Source organism: Myxocyprinus asiaticus, chromosome 3 (genome assembly GCF_019703515.2).
Source record: "Myxocyprinus asiaticus isolate MX2 ecotype Aquarium Trade chromosome 3, UBuf_Myxa_2, whole genome shotgun sequence".
Classification (NCBI taxonomy): Eukaryota; Metazoa; Chordata; class Actinopteri; order Cypriniformes; family Catostomidae; genus Myxocyprinus; species Myxocyprinus asiaticus.
In genome coordinates, this window is record NC_059346.1 from 54,433,833 (window position 1) to 54,454,090 (window position 20,258).

At 37.4% G+C, this 20,258-nt stretch overlaps 1 protein-coding gene across 1 annotated transcript in view; it reads left to right on the forward strand.

The window, feature by feature from the left end:
• Window positions 1-20,258, forward strand: part of LOC127428668 (taperin-like) — a 43,831-nt gene that overhangs the window by 18,427 nt on the left and 5,146 nt on the right. The window contains exons 2-3 of the mRNA XM_051677175.1: window positions 17,916-18,108; window positions 20,069-20,184. Coding sequence (XP_051533135.1) covers window positions 17,916-18,108; window positions 20,069-20,184 — 309 coding nt within the window. The remainder of the gene's footprint in view (window positions 1-17,915; window positions 18,109-20,068; window positions 20,185-20,258) is intronic.

Here is a 20,258-nt window from a genome sequence, read left to right on the forward strand (position 1 = left end):
TTCAGTTGGCAGACACTTTTATCCAAAGCGACTTATGAAAGAGGAATAATACAACATACAACAATACAACAACGATTCATTTTAATGTTTGCATAACATAACCCAGTGTTTCCCAACCACTGTGTGTGCCACGAAAGATTGTCAGGTGTGCTGTGGAAAATTATCAATTCCACAAAATAAATAAATGTATAAATAAATAAAAAAAAAAAGAATTGGGGGTCAGACTCCCATTTGATTGATTACAGCAGTAGTCAATCGCGTGCTTGGCAACCGCAGTTCTACCGAGGTAGATCGCTTGATTAGTTACAGCTACGGCCAAATGCGTGCTTGGCTACAGCAGCGCTTGCACAGTGAATCTATGTCCGACAGGAATGAAGCTTGAAAAAGAGGCACGTATTTCATTCCATAGGCACTCATGAAACTTCTCATTTTTAAACAAACTGAATGACCTGGGACATGTACCGAGCGTCTGAAAGAAAGGGGCATGTTGTTCGTTCACTTTGGCATCTTTTGTCTTCCTTGTTCATCAAGGAGAGAAAAGGGCGGAAGAGCTACGATTAATGTGTAAAAGTGAGTGATGTTTAAACACATTAAGGGGCTTTCACATGACTCGCTTCAGCGCTGCCAAACACATTGAAGTCTATAAGGTGACGCCACTTTACACCAAAGTGTTTTTCCACACATTTTTGCTTCACAAATAATGTCTTTGAGAGTACAAAGCAACAAGTAATATTTAAAACTCCAAATTTGTCAAGAGACATTGAATGTCTCACAGTTTCTTTTAATTAAATATTACCTTATCGTTTCCAAGTATCAGAGACCCCAGTTATTGAACTAATTTTAATTCACCAAGAAAATGCTAAGAACTAAACATAAACAAGTCCTTTTATGAATTTCTGTCAAAGCAACTGCCAGTTTTTTTCTCTTTCTTCCAAAAACATGTTTTTAATGTATGTTATGTACATCTCCAGCTTTCTTACGTGGCAAATTTGAAAAATCACCCATGCTTTCTGCAGTGCTTGTCATGTGGAGGGTAATGTGGCACTTGACGCTGCCGTTGAACAGAGCATTGACGCCTCGACTCAACTCATGTAAAATGTGCTTTACAATGACGAAAGAACATTATTGAAACTCAAAATTATTATTATTAGGCTATTATTGTCCTCTTTTCTGATAAAAGTCATGCTCAGCATACCGTAGATCTGCTTTATGTTTATAATTCTTAAACATTCGACTGAAGTCAGTAGATTTGTAGTCATGCAAGTTTTAATGAAGAAGGACGTTATTGAAACTCACTATTATTAGACTATTATTGTTGTCTTTTTGGATGAAAAATAATGCTCAAACTGAAGGAAAATTATAGATCTGCTTTGTTCTTTTAATGCTTAAACATTAAAGTCTTTTGGTAGATTTCGGATGTGAATGACTCAAAATGATTCAAAGACTCGCTCATAGCACATAAGACTCTCATTTGTCGTCAAGTGGTCGCTGAACTAATAAGTTAATAAAATTGAACAAATTTGTGACAGAAGCAAGCCACACCAAAATACCCTTTATTTTTGCAGCTAATTCTGCTCAATTGTGCAGTTAACTTGTTTTACTTGAATCATTAAAATAGCTGGAATTGGGGCATTTAGCTAATTTTTTTTAAATATATATATATATTTTTATTTTGGATTTTCTCTCCTTTTTCTCCCAATTTGGAATGCCCAATTCCCAACGTGCTTTTAAGTCCTTGTGGTCGTGTAATGATTCACCTCAGTCCGGGTGGTGGAGGACGAATCCCAGTTGCCTCCGCTTCTGAAACCGTCAACCCGCGCATCTTATCACATGGCTTGTTGAGCGTGTTGCCACAGAGACATAGTGCGTGTGGAGGCTTCACGGCATCCACCACGGCATCCGCGCACAACTCGCCACGCGCCCCACCGAGAACGAACCACATTGTAGCGATCACGAGGAGGTTACCCCATGTGACTCTACCCTCCCTAGCAACCGGGCCAATTTGGTTGCTAAGGAGACCTGGCTGGAGTCACTCAGCACACCCTAGTGAACTCCAGGAGTGGTAGCCAGCGTCTTTTACCACTGAGCTACCCAGGCCCCCCTGCTTTTAGCTAATTCTTAAAAATAAATAAAAATAAAAATCCCCAGAAAAAACTTTCATGGGCCAGTGTTTCTCTCACATTTTTTGCCCTTCGTGAGTTTGTATTCCTGTAATTTGCTGTGGTATTGCAAGAACTAATTTCGAAGAACAAATCTACAAATTAGAAAATAAGCAAATTTGTTGTTTTTCATTACCCAATTAGCGCTCTTGCCACCTGTGACCTCATTACACAGCATACCTACGTGACTTCATGGTGGTGTGTCGTGGTAATTTTTATTAGTAAAAAGTGTGCCGTGGCAGAAAAAAGGTTGGAAAACATTGACATCAGCAACTATATTTAAACACCCACATTGTGTCGCCAACTGTCGCTGTCAATCAGAACACATTTGGTGTTTAATATACAGTTATATGGAGCAAGATTTTGGACCAATGAGATTATACTGTGGACCGCATTACACAGTGCAGTATGACAGAAATAGAAACCTAGCGACCGACAAAATGTCTTGTTACCTGTCTCTTGTTGCTGTTTTGTACCAAAACTCCCAGATTAACCTGGAGGAAATTGGATTTATCCCTTGTAGCTTTGTTGCATCACACCTAGTTAGGACACCGTGTTAATCTGTATACACACCGGTGATTAAATCTCTGCAGGTCACCAAGTCACTGAACTGCTGTTTTATCTAGCAGTGTTATTAATGGGTCACTAGTTTTAGCTATTGAACGTTTGACCACAAATGTGATGTATTGCCACTAAAAATAAGATGTCGTCACATTTTCTTGCCAATAAATGTGCACATTCTGGAGGGAAAGCATTTGTATATGAAATGCAGCAATACATAATGCGTCATATCATTGTCTACAATAAGTTTCACTCGACTGGAGTGCTTGCCAGGGTGTGGGTCACGTGATCTCCACTATTTTCACTCACATTGGTAGTTGTTATATCGTGTCACTGCTCATTTGCATAAAGTTAAACTACTCATTTTTGTTGTATCGCCGTGTGTCCACATCACACCGCCATTGGTGCTGGTTTGGATTGGTTTATTACACACTTCTGCGGTAGTGCTGTTCATGGGAGGTTGTGTTGGAATATTTGAAGCCTTTCCATCAATGAAAGCATGCTGTTATCTCATTCATTCATGCTATGATGTAAAACATTCTCATTCACCACAAACAAAACAGCATACTGTTTCTCATGCACACCCATTCAGTCCCAAGTGCCAAACTATGTACCGTTCTAACATTTTTTACCCACAAAGAAATGCCTACACACCACATATAAATACATGCACATTATATAACTTGACTAAAAAGGGAAAAAGTTACAGGATATGTGATAAGTTTCACTTTTTCGTTTTTATTTCTCCCTGTCTCTCGCTTTTTGTCATATAATTAGTCGTTGTTGTAGTATCTCCATCAGTTTCTTAATTATTATACTTATTTTGTCATTTGAAATGATAAAAACAGCATATCACTCAATGTAAATGTTGTAAATATTTATTTTTTAATTAGGGGTTCTTGCTAAGGCAAACATAACATTACTGTTGCTCATACTTAGGATTACGGGGTTGTTTAAACCCCTAACTCTTACAGTTTGTATTAAACTTTGGCACATACAATTTACACCTTCTGGATGGTAACACTGGCAAAAACATCACATAAACTTACAATGAAACCGAGACAGAATATCATGGGGACTTGGGCCTGGACTCTTTTTAATTAGGCCAATAAACAATCACCCATGACACCCTAGAAACCACATAGCAACAAGTTAACAACTACTCCTAAGCAACAGTGAATTAAATATGAGTGAATTTACATATGTACATAACATATTTATACATTATTGCACTGTGGGAGTCCTGAAGTTTAATATGTACATAACATATTTATACATTATTGCACTATGGGAGTCCTGCAGTTTAATTGTTCATGTGGTAAAAGGCCTGAGGGTAAAAACTGTTCTTGTGCCTGATTTCTTCTGAAGTCCACAATCATCTCCAATGTTTTGAGCGTGTTCAGCTCAAGGTTTTTGTGACGGCACCAAACAGCCAGTTGTTCAACCTCACACAGTATGCAGACTCGTCACCATTGCGGATGAAGCCTCTTCTGCAAACTTTGGGAGCTTGACAGTGGGGTCCTTTGCAGTGCAGTCATTCGTGTACAGGGAGAAGAGCAGTGGAGAGAGAACGCATCCCTGAGGAGCACCAGTGCTAATCGTGAGGGTCCCGGATGTGAGTTTCCCCAGTCTTACTAGCTGCTGCCTATCTGTCAGAAAGCTGTTGATCCACCAACAGATTGTGGTTGCATGGAGAGCTAGGTCAGTTTGGTTGAGAGAATTTCAGGAATGATGGTATTGAAGGCTGAACTGAAGTCCACAAATAGGATACGTTTTTATGAAGTCCCTTGCATAAGTCCCAGGTCTGTCGAGGTGTTGCAGGATATAATGCAGTCCTATGTTGACAGCATCATCCACAGACCTGTTTGCTCGATAAGCAAACTGAAGGGGGTTGAGCAGAGGTCCAGTGATGTACTTCAGGTAGGCCAAAACCAGTCTCTCAAATGACTTTATGACCACAGACATGAGAGCACCAAGTCTGTAGTCATTTAGTCCTATGATTTTGGGTTTTCTGGGGACTGGAATGATGGTGGAGCATTTGAAGCAGCAGGGAACTTGCAAATAACTAATAACATACCTGTAATAAAATGTTTGCTGCAAAGCCGTGAGTTGGAAATTATCTCCTCAGTCCACTCAGCTCTGTTGATGGAATCCAGTAAAAGCGAGGCCCTCTGTTTTTGTAATTTTGACAGCCTGCAGCACAGCAGGACATTTAATTTAGTGTAACCAGACCATTTAAAGGTAACAGCTAACTTTTTGAGGACTGTTTGGTGAGATAATTATAGGTTTGGTTTACTGTACTTGCAGGTCTATTTTCCGCCACTTCTGTCTGTGACATAGACGGTGACATTGCAAAAGTATTTGTCTATTAAACATGATTTTTTTTATTAAAGTTGAAATAACGCAAACTGCTTGCTTCAGTGGAAGCATATAGCATTGATGAACAACCTCAGAGCTCATGTCACACTGAAAAAAAAGCTTTGAATTTACATGATTTAATCATGTACATTGGTTCCACAGGAATCAATTAAGTTACATCAACATATTTTTTTCTCTTGGTTTAACTCATTAGTTCTTTTTAGAAAACATAATTTGTTCACGTTATTTCAACATAATGTAATAAAGTTATTTTTAAATGACCCAATTAAGATTTTAAATGTGTCCCTAACATAATAATTTCTTCAGTTTTACATAATATTTTTGTGTCACATTACTGATTTATGTTATAAAGTTATGCTAGTTAGCTAACTTTTAGCTAAAAATTGCAGAATACTTAATGCTAAGTACTTGAGTAAAGCAACATACTGCATGTTGTTTGTGTACCCGCCCTCAACCTAAGAAAAATACTCTTGACCACAATGGTAACTCAGCGTATCAGAATCCGTTCTAAATCCCAAAATAAAAACATTGAACACTATTAAGTCACTCCTAAACCTAAAGTACCTAAAATAACACTTCATTTCCACAGTTTTAATCTCTGCATCAAGTCCCATGCAAACATTTACCCTACATAATATAGTCTACAGTAGTAGAGTGCACATTTTAAATTACATTAATTGAAAGCAAAGAAAACAAGTTTTGAAGAAAAACACAATTTTGTTGTGTAGATAACAATTTATATGATTTAGGAAATTGCACAACCTGCGTTTTCCCTTTTTTCAGTCTAGGTTTGTTATCTTTAAAAATCTATTCCCCCATGAAAAAATTAGGGTATTTTTACTTTAACCAGACTGCCAATCACCTACAACATCCTACTGTAGCTTTGTGGGAGAGAGCTTTGCACAGGTAAGCTCCACTCACATTTTCTTCATAAAATCTCGAGAATGAGCAATTAAAATGTTATCTTGCAGAACCACAACACTCATGATCAAGTGAGTGAAAGAAACTTGTTAACTACACATGCAAACACTAATAGGCATGAGTCTTTATGTACTATAATGCAAGATGCAATGTATGCTGAAATGATTCAGCTTTGACTAATATACACTTAACTGATTAAATCCCCAAGATGGTACAATAATACACAAGTTAATCAGGCTGGATCGTCCACCTCACATGCTAATGAAACCATTCATGCTTGTGTTTATGATTTGTAGGTCTTACCAGCTGTACAGTGCTGAGGGATTTCTAATATTAAACAACCTAGCAGCAGATTAGCTGTAATCAGGCATCTGCTCAGTTGCCCTACACCTCAATGAGAACACACACACATGTTGTTTCAAACCAGTATGACTTTCTGAATGACAAAAAGAGATGTTAGGCAGAATATTAGCCTCAAACACCATTGATTGTATGGAAAAAGAGGTGTCTCCACAAGTGAACTTAATCCAACAAAACATGTCTGTGGGGACATTTGAGACATCTTCATTTGGAAAATGTATTTATTAGTATTGTTTTAAATAGTGCAAAAGGATTTCTTTTGTGGTTGTGATCAGGGTGTGTGTTAGGGTTAGTCTTAAGTAATTATGCTTGGCTTTATAGAAACAAAAGAAGACTGACTCTATGGTGTGTCCTCGTTTCGACAACTTGATAAACGTTTGTGTGTGTGTGTGTGTGTGTGTGTGTGTGTGTTGACATACAATCTCAACCTAGTTCAAATGAGGACAGTGTCTCTGGCTAATTCTTCCCCATTAGTTATGCTGTCTCCCCTTGTGTAACAGGCAAAATGAGCTAAAATGATTGATGTCAATGGATACACAAGGCACACAACAACATGTTTACTCAAAAACACAATAGTTTTAGTAGTTTATGGCAGAAAGCGTCATTTAATTATTTAATTTTATTAAAAAATATTAACTGTAATAAATTATATAATATAAACTTAGTTCTAAACATAAAATATATTGGTGTAACTTTAAGTACATTTATGTAATATAGTTAAAAAAGTAGGCTATGAGCACATGGTATTTGGACTCCTTAGTTTGCATTTAGCAGCATTAACCTCCTGAGACCTGAGCGTGACTGCTGTGTGCATTTTGCATTTCCCTTTTTGGTTTGTAACTAGTAGCACATAATAAACATGCAAATTGTTTTCTTATAAATGTATGTCCACATATGTGGACAGCGGGACCAAGTTGTGACATTTTAAATAATACAAAGCTATAGAAAGTCAGATTTTTTCCATCAAATTGTTTATTATGTTACCAGGAGTGTTGGATATTCATGTTTTTGAGACCTTGCAGACATTACAGCTGATTTTCTGTAAAGCTGAATAAATAATGCTGGTTCAAAGTATTGGCCAGCATCATCCAATCACTGCCAACCATGTTAAAATTTAAGTTAGCATTATAAATTCTGAATCAATGTACTGATTATCATTGTCCCATGTCTGCCAAACATGTTGAGTGGTCCAAACATCATCTGCAGCCTGAAACTGAACTTTTGGTCGGATGAATTTTTAAAGCGCCATGTCAAATGAAACTAGAGACGCTACTCTTTACACCCAAACAGGTTTCAGTGAAACAAGGTAGAGAGGTTTCTTACCAGAGGTGCTTTTGTTGGCTCTGCACCCGTAGAAGTGCTTCATGGAAATCGATGTCATGTTGTTGTGTCACGTGACTCGGTGCGGCAGATGTTTAACTCCTAAATGACAGTCTAGAGCAGGGGTATTCAATTAATGTTCCAAGAAGTCCGGACTCAGCATTTCCTTCCCAGCAAAGGTCCAGATAATAATAACTTACACGGTGTCAGTAGTCAGTATGGCTATGAACTGATGTAAGAAATTTGCTTTTTTTGTTAATTTATTTGTTTTATGGAATAGTTATTATAAAAGTCCACATTGGCAGCGAAAGTACTTGGTAAAGTAAAGAATAAAATCCTAAAAAGTCAAAATAGTCCCTGGGCAAGGATGAGGGCATTGGAGGCCCAGAGACAGCCAGAGTACTGGGGTCTTACGGACCTTCTACCAAAGGATTAAATATTTCAGAAAGTTCATTAGTTGAGGGTACTTGGACATGAATATTAAAATATAAGATCAACTGTTTTTTTTGAAGGTGAATGACAGCAGTCCAGTTTTTGTGTCTGAATATTTTATTTCAGAATACTATTATACTAGTATATTCAGATACCTATGTATGGGACATGGCTTTTTGACTGAGAAAAGATATTTTACCTAAAGTAAAAATGTGCTAACATCAAACAATTTACATCACAGCAGAGCAGCTTAAAAATACTGTTTGCTATAGTTAAATGGGCTGACTGTTAAATACCGAAAACGTTCTCATCATAAGAGAGAGAACTCTACTATACAACGTACTATTAATTAAAAAGTTGTCATTGTCATTCCTTGCCATCATGCCGGAAATGATTACATCTCTGATTCATTTTCACAAAATCGTAACAAAGATCGGTTTGTTTAATACGAAAGGCTCATAATATTCTGATTAATAAAGCTAAGTTCAGACGGAGAAAAGGTTATAAATGCGCTCTGGCACGGTAGCACCACGTTAACTTGTACTGTCACAAACCTGGCTTAGCTGAAACCGTAGGAGTCATATTTGACACATGAAGATTTTTAGTGAAGAGATGTCAGTATCTATATTGCTGATCACTGTGTCTCCGCTCCTGTTGTTAAAATAACCACGTCTCATGCGGCGCCTCACATCTATTGCGGGGGAGAGAGGACAGGCGGGCGGAGAGGGAAAGCGTTAAAATGAAGCACGTTCGGTGCTATTAAAGGAAAAAGTGCTGAAAGATCAGCGCTGTCCACACCTTTGAGTGCTTGTGGCGTGTACAGCTGCGTGTGTTGATGAGTTGTGCAATTAGAAACTGTAGAAACGATAAAATAGGGCAACAGTTGTCATGATGTCTCGCGGTCTGGATGGAGCCAAGCCTGGGTCCGGACCCAGACCGTGGTCTGCTGATTGGTGAACGCTGGTCTAGAGTCTTGTGAACAGTATTCAGTTGGTTTAAATCATGCGTCGTGTATAGCGAAGCCAAAATTCAAAGTCAACGCATGTGGACGTGGGTCGCACGAGGTTAATGTGAACGATTTTTTTGAGTAATTGGTTGAAATTGGTTTGCATTGTTTTGGCCACTACATAATTCCCAAAGTTCCCTTTGCATTAAATATTTAATTGTTTGATCACTTTCAATCGAAAATGTGGAAAATAGTAATAATAAACAATTAATGTGGAAATTTTCATTCAATTTTGAAATGTTGGCAATTCTGGAAATTGATATCCTTATTATTATTATTATTATTATTATTATTATTATTATTATTAATATTATTTATTAAAATCTCATCCACATCTAGCTTTGCAAACCATTGTGATAAACCAAACAGGATTAGATTGTCTATTGTTACATAAGACCTGTACGTTCATAAAACTGTGTGTGTGTGTGTTAAAGCAGAAAGTGTGTGTGTCAAAAGGAGTTTAAGGTCTGAAAAATACAACTGTTAAACTCTTTCTCAATAATTCAAGCGTGTAGTCTATTGCCATTGATAGGCATACAGAACAAAATATAAGTTGGTGGATTGTTGGAAAGGAAGAATGTGTGCTCTGATTTTTTCCGTATACTGATTGGTTTGCTTGGATGGAATATGTCTTTTTTTCTCACACCAATGAATCGTTTTTAGATTTTTTTTTAGAATAGCTTTAGTGAACTACTGAGGGAAGTGGTTGAAACCGGCAGCACTCACGCTGTGCTCAGAAGTGTAACGCTGGCTGAATGTTCAGGAAATGTGTCAGCACAGGCCAAGAATGACAAATAACTCCATACTGGAAACTTTGCATGTTACTGCCAATGACTTATTCAAAGTTTGGCTGAATTATGCCTCTGCAGCGCTAGTTTACAGGAACTAGTGATAAAATGGCCACAAGTGTTTTTTAATGTTAAGATTAGAACTGGAATTCAAAATGAATGTAAAGTTGATTTAATAAGAGAATGTACAGTGCTGTCAGAAAGTATTTGCCCCCTTCAATTATTTCCCATCCTGCAGCTGCATTGTCATAATAAAGGATATTTAAATGGGATTTTCCCCCCAGCTTTAAAGTATTTGGATGTCTTCAGAATGATGTTAAAAATTAAGTACTTTTGTTTTGACAATCTTTTAATTCAACAATTAATTCTATTTATATTAAACTGTATACTAATTAGATACCCCCACCCCATGACTGTAGAATTATCTACATTGTTAATGTAATATTTGAGATACATATTTTCAGAAAATGCCTTTATTACAATAAAAAAAAATAAAAATAAAAATCTTAAGATTGCCTAATTATTAGATATTCCCTTTTCAAAAAATAAAACTGTATTTTGAACCCACTGATGTTCAATTACTCGAATGCAGCATGGATAACTACGACGATCAGATCAGATAAGTGAAGACCAAAGAGATGCTGGTGGATCTTCTAGTTGTTGTTAGGTGGAAAAAAAGGTAGAAAACCTGAAAGCAAAGGGCATATTTAGTATAAACCAAATTCAGCTCAACACTTGGGTAACTTCATCTCTCCGTCAAGTATGGTGGTGGCAGCATCATGATTTAGAGTTGAGTTCAAGTAGACGTGACTGGAATGCTTGTTGTCATGATGGACAACATTGATATAGCCAAAATACAGGCAAATCAGTAAAGAAACCTTTTTCAGCCAGAGATTTGCACTTGGGGTGAGACTCATTTTCTAGCAGGACATTGACCTAAAACAAACAGAGAAATCTATAAAAGACTGACTCATAAAATAAGAAGGTTAATATTCTGAAAGGGCCCAGACTTGAATCCATTTGAAAATCAGTATAATTCCCTGAAAATTGCTGTCAACTTTGTAGCAGGAACAAATTTGCATTTAAGAGGGTGGAAATTTAAATGAGCAAAACTCAAAGAGAGCAACCCTAGAAGATGCAAGACATTAATTGGTGCTAAAGGACTGTGTAAGATGTATTGACAGTCATGTAACTATTTTAATGCATTTCAATTTGGAAAAATACATGTTTTAAATAATGACAATTAAAATCAAAGTAATTCATAATCAGAATAACATAAAGTAAAAAATAATTGTATAATTGCACATATACAGTGAAATTTTTTTTCACATATCCCAGCTAAGCTGGGGTCAGAGTGCAGGGTCAGCCATGATATGGCACCCCTGGAGCGGAGAGGGTCAAGGGCCCAACAGTGGCATCTTGGCAGTACTGGGGCTTGAACCCCTGACCTTCTGATCAGTAACCCAGAGCCTTAACCGCTGAGCCACCACTAAATTTAATTAATTCATAATCAAATAATCAAAAAAAATATATAGTTCTTAAAATATAGTGACTAATTAAAAATTATAAAAATACAATTATTTCATTTAATTAGATCCTTTGATTAATTGATTTATTTTCATTTTGCATAATAAAATGGAAAATAAATGGTCTTAAATAATCACAAACAAAATGTAATTTTAAATGAATTCATAATCAAATTATTTCATCTAATTCATTTAATGTTTTTTTATCATTTCGTACATTATGATTCATTCATAAGAAATATCAAATATTTGTAGAAGTCCTCAAAATATAGTAATTAATAAACAAGTACAAAAATAAAACAATTTAATTTAATTCAATTCAATAATTCATAATCTATTAATGACAAATAAAATAAAATAAAATGAATTCATAATAAAATAATGACAGATAAAATATAATTAATTTGATTATGAATGAATTTAATTATTTAATCTAATTAATTTAATAAAGTAATTTTTATCATTTTGTTTTGATTCATACATAAGAAATATCAATATTGTGTAGAAAAAAAATAAAACAATAAAATGTCTATTCAATACAAATATTTTTTTAATACATTTTGTCAAATTATTATTATTATTATTATTATTATTATTTATTTTTTTGCATTTGTGTTATTAAAGGTAGAAAAAGTATTTCACCATAAAATATTTTTTATGGTTTAACAGAAACAGGGTTGTGAATACTTTTTGGAGGTGCATAACATCGTCCCTTTTGTTTCCTGAAGCACTGTATATATAGTCCCATGAGTTCATCTTTGAGGTGTCTTGTTCTTACATGCGTCATTTTGTCATAGAAAAAGACAGATTTGACTACACACCCAGTCTGTGCCCATTGTGTTACATAACAACAGTAGATTTGGCTACATTTTACAAATTAGGAGAAGAGAGCACTCAACTAAAAGAGGAATGGCTGGAGTGATTACCTTTTATTGCATTCAACCCTAATGAAATTTGAGAGAATGTTTTGAAAATGAACATATCTCAAGTGTCAAAGGTCTTCGAAGAGCATTTATTTTCATAATATGCACATTTCCCAAATGAACACACGATTGTTACTTCATTTTTTTACAAACATTGTTGGTATGGAAACAAGTTTTGAGTCTACAGCGTGTAAGCAGAATAAATAACCACTGATTGCAACACTTCCTGTCTTTATCTGATATTAGGAGACTCATATCAGTAACACTTTGCAATAAGGTTGTATTTGATTACATTAGTAAATGGATTAAGCATCATGAACTAACAATATTTTTTAATGTTGGTTAATGTTAATTAGTAAATATATAATTGTCCATTGTTAATTCATGTTATTTAGTATATGTTGAAATGTGTTCTTGCTTGGCTTTATGATACAAAGCTTCAATAATATCTCTCTATATATATGAATATATATTCATATATTTATATTTAAACATAGAGCACTGGGGCCTCTGGGACCCCAAATAGAAAGAATGTAAAGTTCATCTCAACAGAATGATGAGGCTGGTAAACAATTAGATAATTAACAGTTTGAGGGAATATAAGTTGATGTTTATTACGCCAAGTGCATGTGGCCTTTGTCCGGTTGTTTTGCTGGGTGTGGTGTGTAGATGTTCATAGCCTTCGTATGCATATGTGTGTTTGTTGTTAAGTAAGGACATGTGATGAAGATTAGAGTGGATTTAGGACAGATCTGACACACACACAAACCAGGGAACGTAGTTTGGTCAGGTGACTGCCACCAGTGTACACGGGGTACAGCATCTTCTAAAGGGTCTTATTCATAATTCACTGGATTTGTTTCAGACAGCTCAGCTTTTGTTAGTCTTATTGCAGTCTTTCCTCTTATTGCACTGCTGCCAATGTGTTTCGGATGTCTCAGATCAGTTGTGAAGAGATGTTGGAGCCCAGATCACCTAACAAAATAGATTTCCACAGTTTGTGAAGAAATTGCCCACCATTTACATTCTATTAATCAATTAGAAAACTTAACGGCCGATTAATCGGTTATCTGCCTTTCCCATCACCTTAGTTGTCAGTATCGGCAAAACCCACTATCGGTTGACCTCTAGTTGCCAGGGCTTCTAGACTTCAACAACGTAGCTGTGTACACTGCAAGTGCTCCGGGGTGTAGATAGCACTAATCTTTCAGCGCTATATCCTTGAATGTTTTTCTCTAGCACCGAACACACTTCATTAATGCATTTTTGCGCTCCACACATGTTGCCTTTCTCCTCTGGCCCGTGACATGATGCGTTGCACAGTAGAGCTGCAGAGGCGGTTATTTTAATGCCACTAGACTGTAACGGAGAAATACAGTGAGCATCCTTCTCTAAAATACACTGCAGAAAACGAAAATGAAGCAGAAACAATCTTCATGTGTCTGATATGACTCCGACGGTTCAGCTATGCAACGTTTGTGACGGGACAATTTATCGTGGTTCCAGAGCGCCTTTAGACTAGAAACGATTTTTTCTCGTCTGAAATTAGCTTTATTAATCAACATGTTTCGAGCCTATTGATAATAAACAGATATTTTTGTTTAAATGTTGTGAAAATGAATCAGAGATTACATCATCTCTGTCATGGATGGCAAGAAAGACAACCGAAAAGTTCTCTGCTTATGATGAAAAACGCTTCATCAAAAAAATCGTTATACTTAACGATAGCAAACGGTATTTTTAAACTGCACTATTTAGATGTAAATTGTTTGTTTTTAGTAGATTTGCATTTTAAAATATGAAAATGGTAAAAAAAAAAAAAAATCCCTTTTTCTCCCAATTTGGAATGCCCAATTCCCAATGTGCTTTTAAGTCCTCATGGTCGCGTAGTGATTCGCCTCGGTCCGGGTGGCAGAGGACGAATCCCAGTTGCCTCCGCGTCTGAGACCGTCAACCCACGCATCTTATCACGTGGCTTGTTGAGCGCGTTGCCACGGAGACAGAGCGCGTGTGGAGGCTTCACGCCATCCACCGCGGCAACCACGCTCAACTCACCACGCGCCCCACCGAGAACTAACCACATTATAGCGACCACGAGGAGTTTACCCCATGTGACTCTACCCTCCCTAGCAACCGGGCCAATTTGGTTGCTAAGGAGACCTGGCTGGAGTCACTCAGCATGCTCTGGGATTCGAAGTAGCGAGCTAGCGATCTCCAGGGGTATGAAAATGGTTTATTAAGACTTTTACTTACATTTTCTCTCAGGGGTTACCCTTGAACCCCCATACAGTAACTTTCCTATGAATATATAAACAGTAGAAGATCCCTCATAGTCCGCTACTTTGGTTGTCTTTAGGCCACAATGTCCTCATTCTTGCCCAGTGCTTAAGAGACTTTTTGACTGTTGATTTAAAATGTAAATATTAACTGCAAATGTATATAGGCCTCAAATATCGGTTATCAGTCTCTTTGAGTACTAATGATCGGTATCGGCCCTGAAAAAACATATCGGTCGACCTCTGTTCTAGAGTATGACCGCTGCCTCTGGAGGTGAAATATAAACAATCACTGACAATGGGGATTTGCTTTACATATACAGACAAACCATATATTATTGTAACTGTCTTTTAATGGCAGTACGTTTCATCTGTCCTATTCATTCCTTTTCTTAATTATAGAACATGAAGCAATCATTTCACAACTTCTATAGTTCAAGGTTATATCAAACACCACAAAAACCTCTTACTACAATAAAAGTCACATTTATTTAGTGGAGTGAATTAACTCTAGATGATGTTTTTTCTGTCTGTCATTCAGATTTGTTCACTGATTCATTCACACAGCGATGAAACACTCTCTTATGATTTGCTTCATTTATACGAGTGCTTTCACACAGTTACAAATGCTTTGACAGATGAAACATGAATCCAGTAAATACACGATTACATGCTTTCTCGAGGTTTTTTATGCAGTTAGGCTATTTTTACAAGAAATGCTAACCAATGTAGCATTTAACATCGTAAAGAAAGCTACAAATAATATATTTTCTTCCTCATTCTATGAACAGAATCCACATACGATCAGAAAAGGATGTCGTTGTGTACCCTCTGTGGGATTTTGAAGTTTGGAGCAGCAAAAATAGCTAACCTTGTGTAAATTGTCATGTGACCATTTAGCTTTATGCTAAGCTAAAATGCTATTTCTTGCATTTTCATGCATCTGTTACCAGGAGCGATTACATTTTATAATGAATTCTATGAAGAAAATTCACGTTTGAGCATAACTTTTTTTGATATTACAACAAAGAAAAAAATCCTAGAATGTATTTTTACTGTGAAATGTATTTTTGTAATTTTTTTTACTTGTTGATAGTCAAAACAAGTTAAAAAATCTGCCATTGCTGAAGAAGTAATCCAAAGTATTATTACGTTACTGACCTCGAGTAATCTAATGGAATAAGTTACAAATGACATTTTATAGCATGTATTCTGTAATCTGTAGCAGAATACTTAAAAAAAAAAAAAAAAAAAAGTAACCCTCCCAACCCTGACCATGGTACATGAATATGGTATCATGGTTTTTGATTTATGGTTTATTTCAGGGTTCTCCATCTTCAAATGACATATCAGTTTTTATGATCACGACCGATTATCAGACATAGTCAAAACAGGTTAAGCTCAAATAAGACATAGTGGAGAGAGAGTAATAAATAACGTAATAAGGAAACTAAACTGCCTGATAATAATTGTTTTTTCACCAACCACTTCCCTTTCATTTGCATTGGCTATACTCTACACTCAAAAGTGCCTCCATTTGTTACCATAGATCCCTGGTGCAGATAAATATAAATAAGTGCACAGGTCCAGGAAAGATTTGCTAAACAAGTGCCTGTTTTGGTCAGGGTTTTTAGACATTCTGCCATATTGCCATATACACCGATCAGCCACAACATTAAAACCACCTGCCTAATATTGTGGAGGTCCCCCTCGTGCCAAAACAGCGCCAATCTGCATCTCAGAATAGCATTATGAGATTAGATTCTTCTCACCACAATTGTACAGAGTGGTTATCTGACTTACCGTAGATTTTGTCAGTTCGAACCAGTCTGGCCATTCTCTGTTTTTTTAATTTTATTTTATTTATTTATTTTAGTTATGGAATTTGGAATGTCCAGTTCCCAATGCGCTCTAAATCCTCGTGGTGGCGTAGTGACTCACCTCAATCCGGGTGGCGGAACTCACCACGCGCATCCGTGCATCTTATGACATGGCTTGTTGAGCGTGTTACCGCAGAGACGTAGCACTTGTGGGGGTCCACGCTATTCTCCGCGGCATCCACGCACAACTCGCCACGCGCCCCTCCGAGAGAGAGAACCACATTATAGCAACCACGAGGAGGTTACCCCATGTGACTCTACCCTCCCTAGCAACCGGGCCAATTTGGTTTGCTAGGGTTTGCAATTTTAGTTTGGAGTCACTCAGCACACCCTGGATCTGAACTCGCAACTCCAGTGTTGGTAGTCAGCGTCAGTACTCACTGAGCTACCCAGGCCCCGCGGCCATTCTCTGTTGACCTCTCTCATCAATAAGGCTTATCCGTCCACAGAACTTCCGCGCACTGGATGTTTTTTGTTTTTGGCACAATTCGGAGTAAATTCTAGGGGACTGTTGTGTGTAAAAATCCCAGGAGATCAGCAGTTACAGAAATACTCAAACCAGCCCATCTGGCACCAACAATCATGCCACGGTCGAAATTACTGAGATAACATTTTTTCCCCATTCTGATGGATGATATGAACATTAACTGAAGCTCCTGACCCGTATCTGCATGATTTTATGGACTGCACTGCTGCCAAACGATTGGCTGATTAGGTAATCGCACGGATGATTGTTGGTGCCAGACGGGCTGGTTTGAGTATTTCTGTAACTGCTGATCTCCTGAGATTTTTACACACAACAGTCTAGAATTTACTCCGAGTGGTGCCAAAAACAAAAACTTTCAGTGAGCAGCAGTTCTGCAGATGGAAATGCCTTGTTGATGAGAGAGGTCAACAGAGAATGGCCAGACTGGTTCGAACTGACAAAGTCTACGGTAACTCAGATAACCGCTCTGTACAATTGTGGTGAGAGGAATATCATCTCAGAATGCTGTTCTGAGAGGCGGGTTGCCGCTGTTTTGGTGGCACAAGGGGGACCTACACAATATTAGGTAGGTCGTTTTAATGTTGCGGCTGATCGGTGTATGTCAAAACATTATTTGTGGGCTGAATTATTTTTGGGCAACTAGTGGGGCTGACTAAACTTGTTTTCGTCCATGAACCAGCTAGTTATACTTAGGCTTGTTTTGACTTGTGTCACTTGATCTAAAGTGTTATATTCTGTTTTTGTTCCAATAATTTTAATAATATTTGCTTTTCATTAGCCTGAACACTTACTTATAATTAAGTTATGCCAAGGCCAACACTTAAAGGAATAGTTCACCTAAAAATTAAAATTTGTTAGGTAAAAAACTAACAAGCTGTTCTCTTATTTTCTCCACAGCTGAAAATATCATTCAACGAGTCAAGCCTGCAGAGCACTTTCGAATACCCATCCGAGAGCAGTGTGTGGGACAGTGGAGAGGAGGAGGAAGGAGAGGAGAAAGGAGGAGAAGATGATGGAGGCATCAGTGGGAGGATAAGCATTCCCCGCCCCAGCTACACCAGTTTATCCACTCAGTCCAACAACAGTACGGGTGAGTAACACAAGCAGAATGACATGAAATGGATAGAATGAGAGGAACAGATGAAAGACAGAAGGATAGATTAGAAAACATAGGTCAAGGAGAGCTGGAAATTGATTTAGTGAAGTTTAAGCATTCATGGCATCCCAGTTTGGACACATCTTCTACACACTAAAAGTAAATGCTTTACAGTTGATGGGAAAGTATATATTGTAGAAAAAAAGTAGTGGAACAGTATAGGGACATACCACTGCATCATAAAATGGCTGTTATCTTTAACCAAATATCCCTTTGTTACTGTTTGTGTTTGCATGTATGCATTCACATTAAACTAATATAATTCATTTCAGTTATAATTGATTAAAGAGATCACTCAAAAATAAGAATTCAGTCATAATTATCTCATTCCTCTCATGTCGTTCAAAATCTGTATATAATGATATTTTTTATCTGGAACACAAAAGGAGAGGATTTTTTATTTTATTTTTTATACCCTTTCCCCCCCAATTTAGAATGCCCAATTCCCACTACTTAGTAGGTCCTCGTGATGGCGCGGTTACTCACCTCAATCCGGGTGGCGGAGGACAAGTCTCAGTTGCCTCTCACTTCTGTTGTAAGTGCCTCACTAGCAGCTTTTCCACTATCGGGCCAGTGCGAGCCAGTGCTATCAACTGGCCAGCTGGGGTCAATAGCCTCTGACCTCGAGCCGCGAGACCAAAATCGATCTGTGTTCCAGTAACTCCTTAGCATTGCCCCAAAACCTGCCTTCAATACGCTGCTGCGGTGCCAATGTCACACACCCCGCCCATTTCACAAGCAAGAGGGAAGCTCAAGCTGAGGTATCATGTTATCTAGTTATCTAGAATAGAGAGTTTATATCGTATGTAAACAGCAAGATAATTTAGCGTTGACAACTCACCGACTGTAACTGCAATGGTGTCCCGAGTGGTCTCTCCACTAACAGCGGGAAATTGTCCCAGCACACCGTCTATGAAAGTTCACCAAACCATGGAAAGTAATTTCTCTGGGCACAGCTTTGTCCATTGGGCATTTTAACGGATTTGTACTGTGCCCGTATTTTTTTTAATTCTTTTTTTTTTTTCCCGAACCTGTACAGTTGTGCGCTGGATACACAAACTGGGAAGTTCGGCAAAACTCCGCCTTTGACATTGATCCTACCTCAATACCCGGTTGGCCTTGTTTGGCCCAACGGTAATCGGCGGGCCAAAGGCCATTTGTGGTTGGCCCTGAGAAAGCCCCAAGGAGGCACAATGAAGCCCCAGAAGTGACAGTGGGAGTGCAACTGGCCCTGGCACGCACTAGCACGCCCTCATTTGGTGGCTACTGTAACCTCCATTTTGCTCTTTTAAAAGAAAAGGAGGGATAAGTCAAAATGATTTTTATGGTAATCAACATTATGCCACAAATGCTGTCGATTGAGCTTAACTTATACTGAACATGGAATATTCCTTTAAATCTTAAAAAAAGGACATAAAAGTATATATGAGAAGCTATATGAGAAGCTCGTTTATTGTTTAGTGCTAAAAACAAGATCTTGTGGAAATGTATGCCACTGCGAACAAGCCTTGATGATATAGCCATAGAAGTTATTCAGACAGTTTATTCCCATTTTGTATTTTAGAAATACTTGTTATAGTGGTTGGAGTTAATTATGGATTTCTTAGCAGTTAAGAGCAGACCATCTACATGAGGAGCTTTACAACTAAGCACTATAGCTAAGACTGATCAGGGATGACACCTGCTGGTCAATAATAATGTGTTACTTCTACTACATTTGTGTAGTTTACAAATAACTTGGACATGAACTTTTTAAATCAAGAATTTATGTTATAACTTAAATTAATGTAGGGAAAGTATAATTTTAGATGCTATATTTGGACACCATTTGCAATGATTGTTTTCAGTCTGGGGGTATGAACATTGATTAATGTGTTTCTCCTCATGCCTTCAGATCTGTCCAATTACACACCCAAACACTCAGTGGAGTTTAATGCCTGGCAAGAACACAAACTTGATGACGCTGCTGTCCGAGGGGAAGATAACTCACAGTGTACAGAGGAGGTCATGGTAAGATATAACAAGACATACACAAGGAAAAATGCATTTGACAATGAAAATTCAATGCATTGATTTTGGAATTT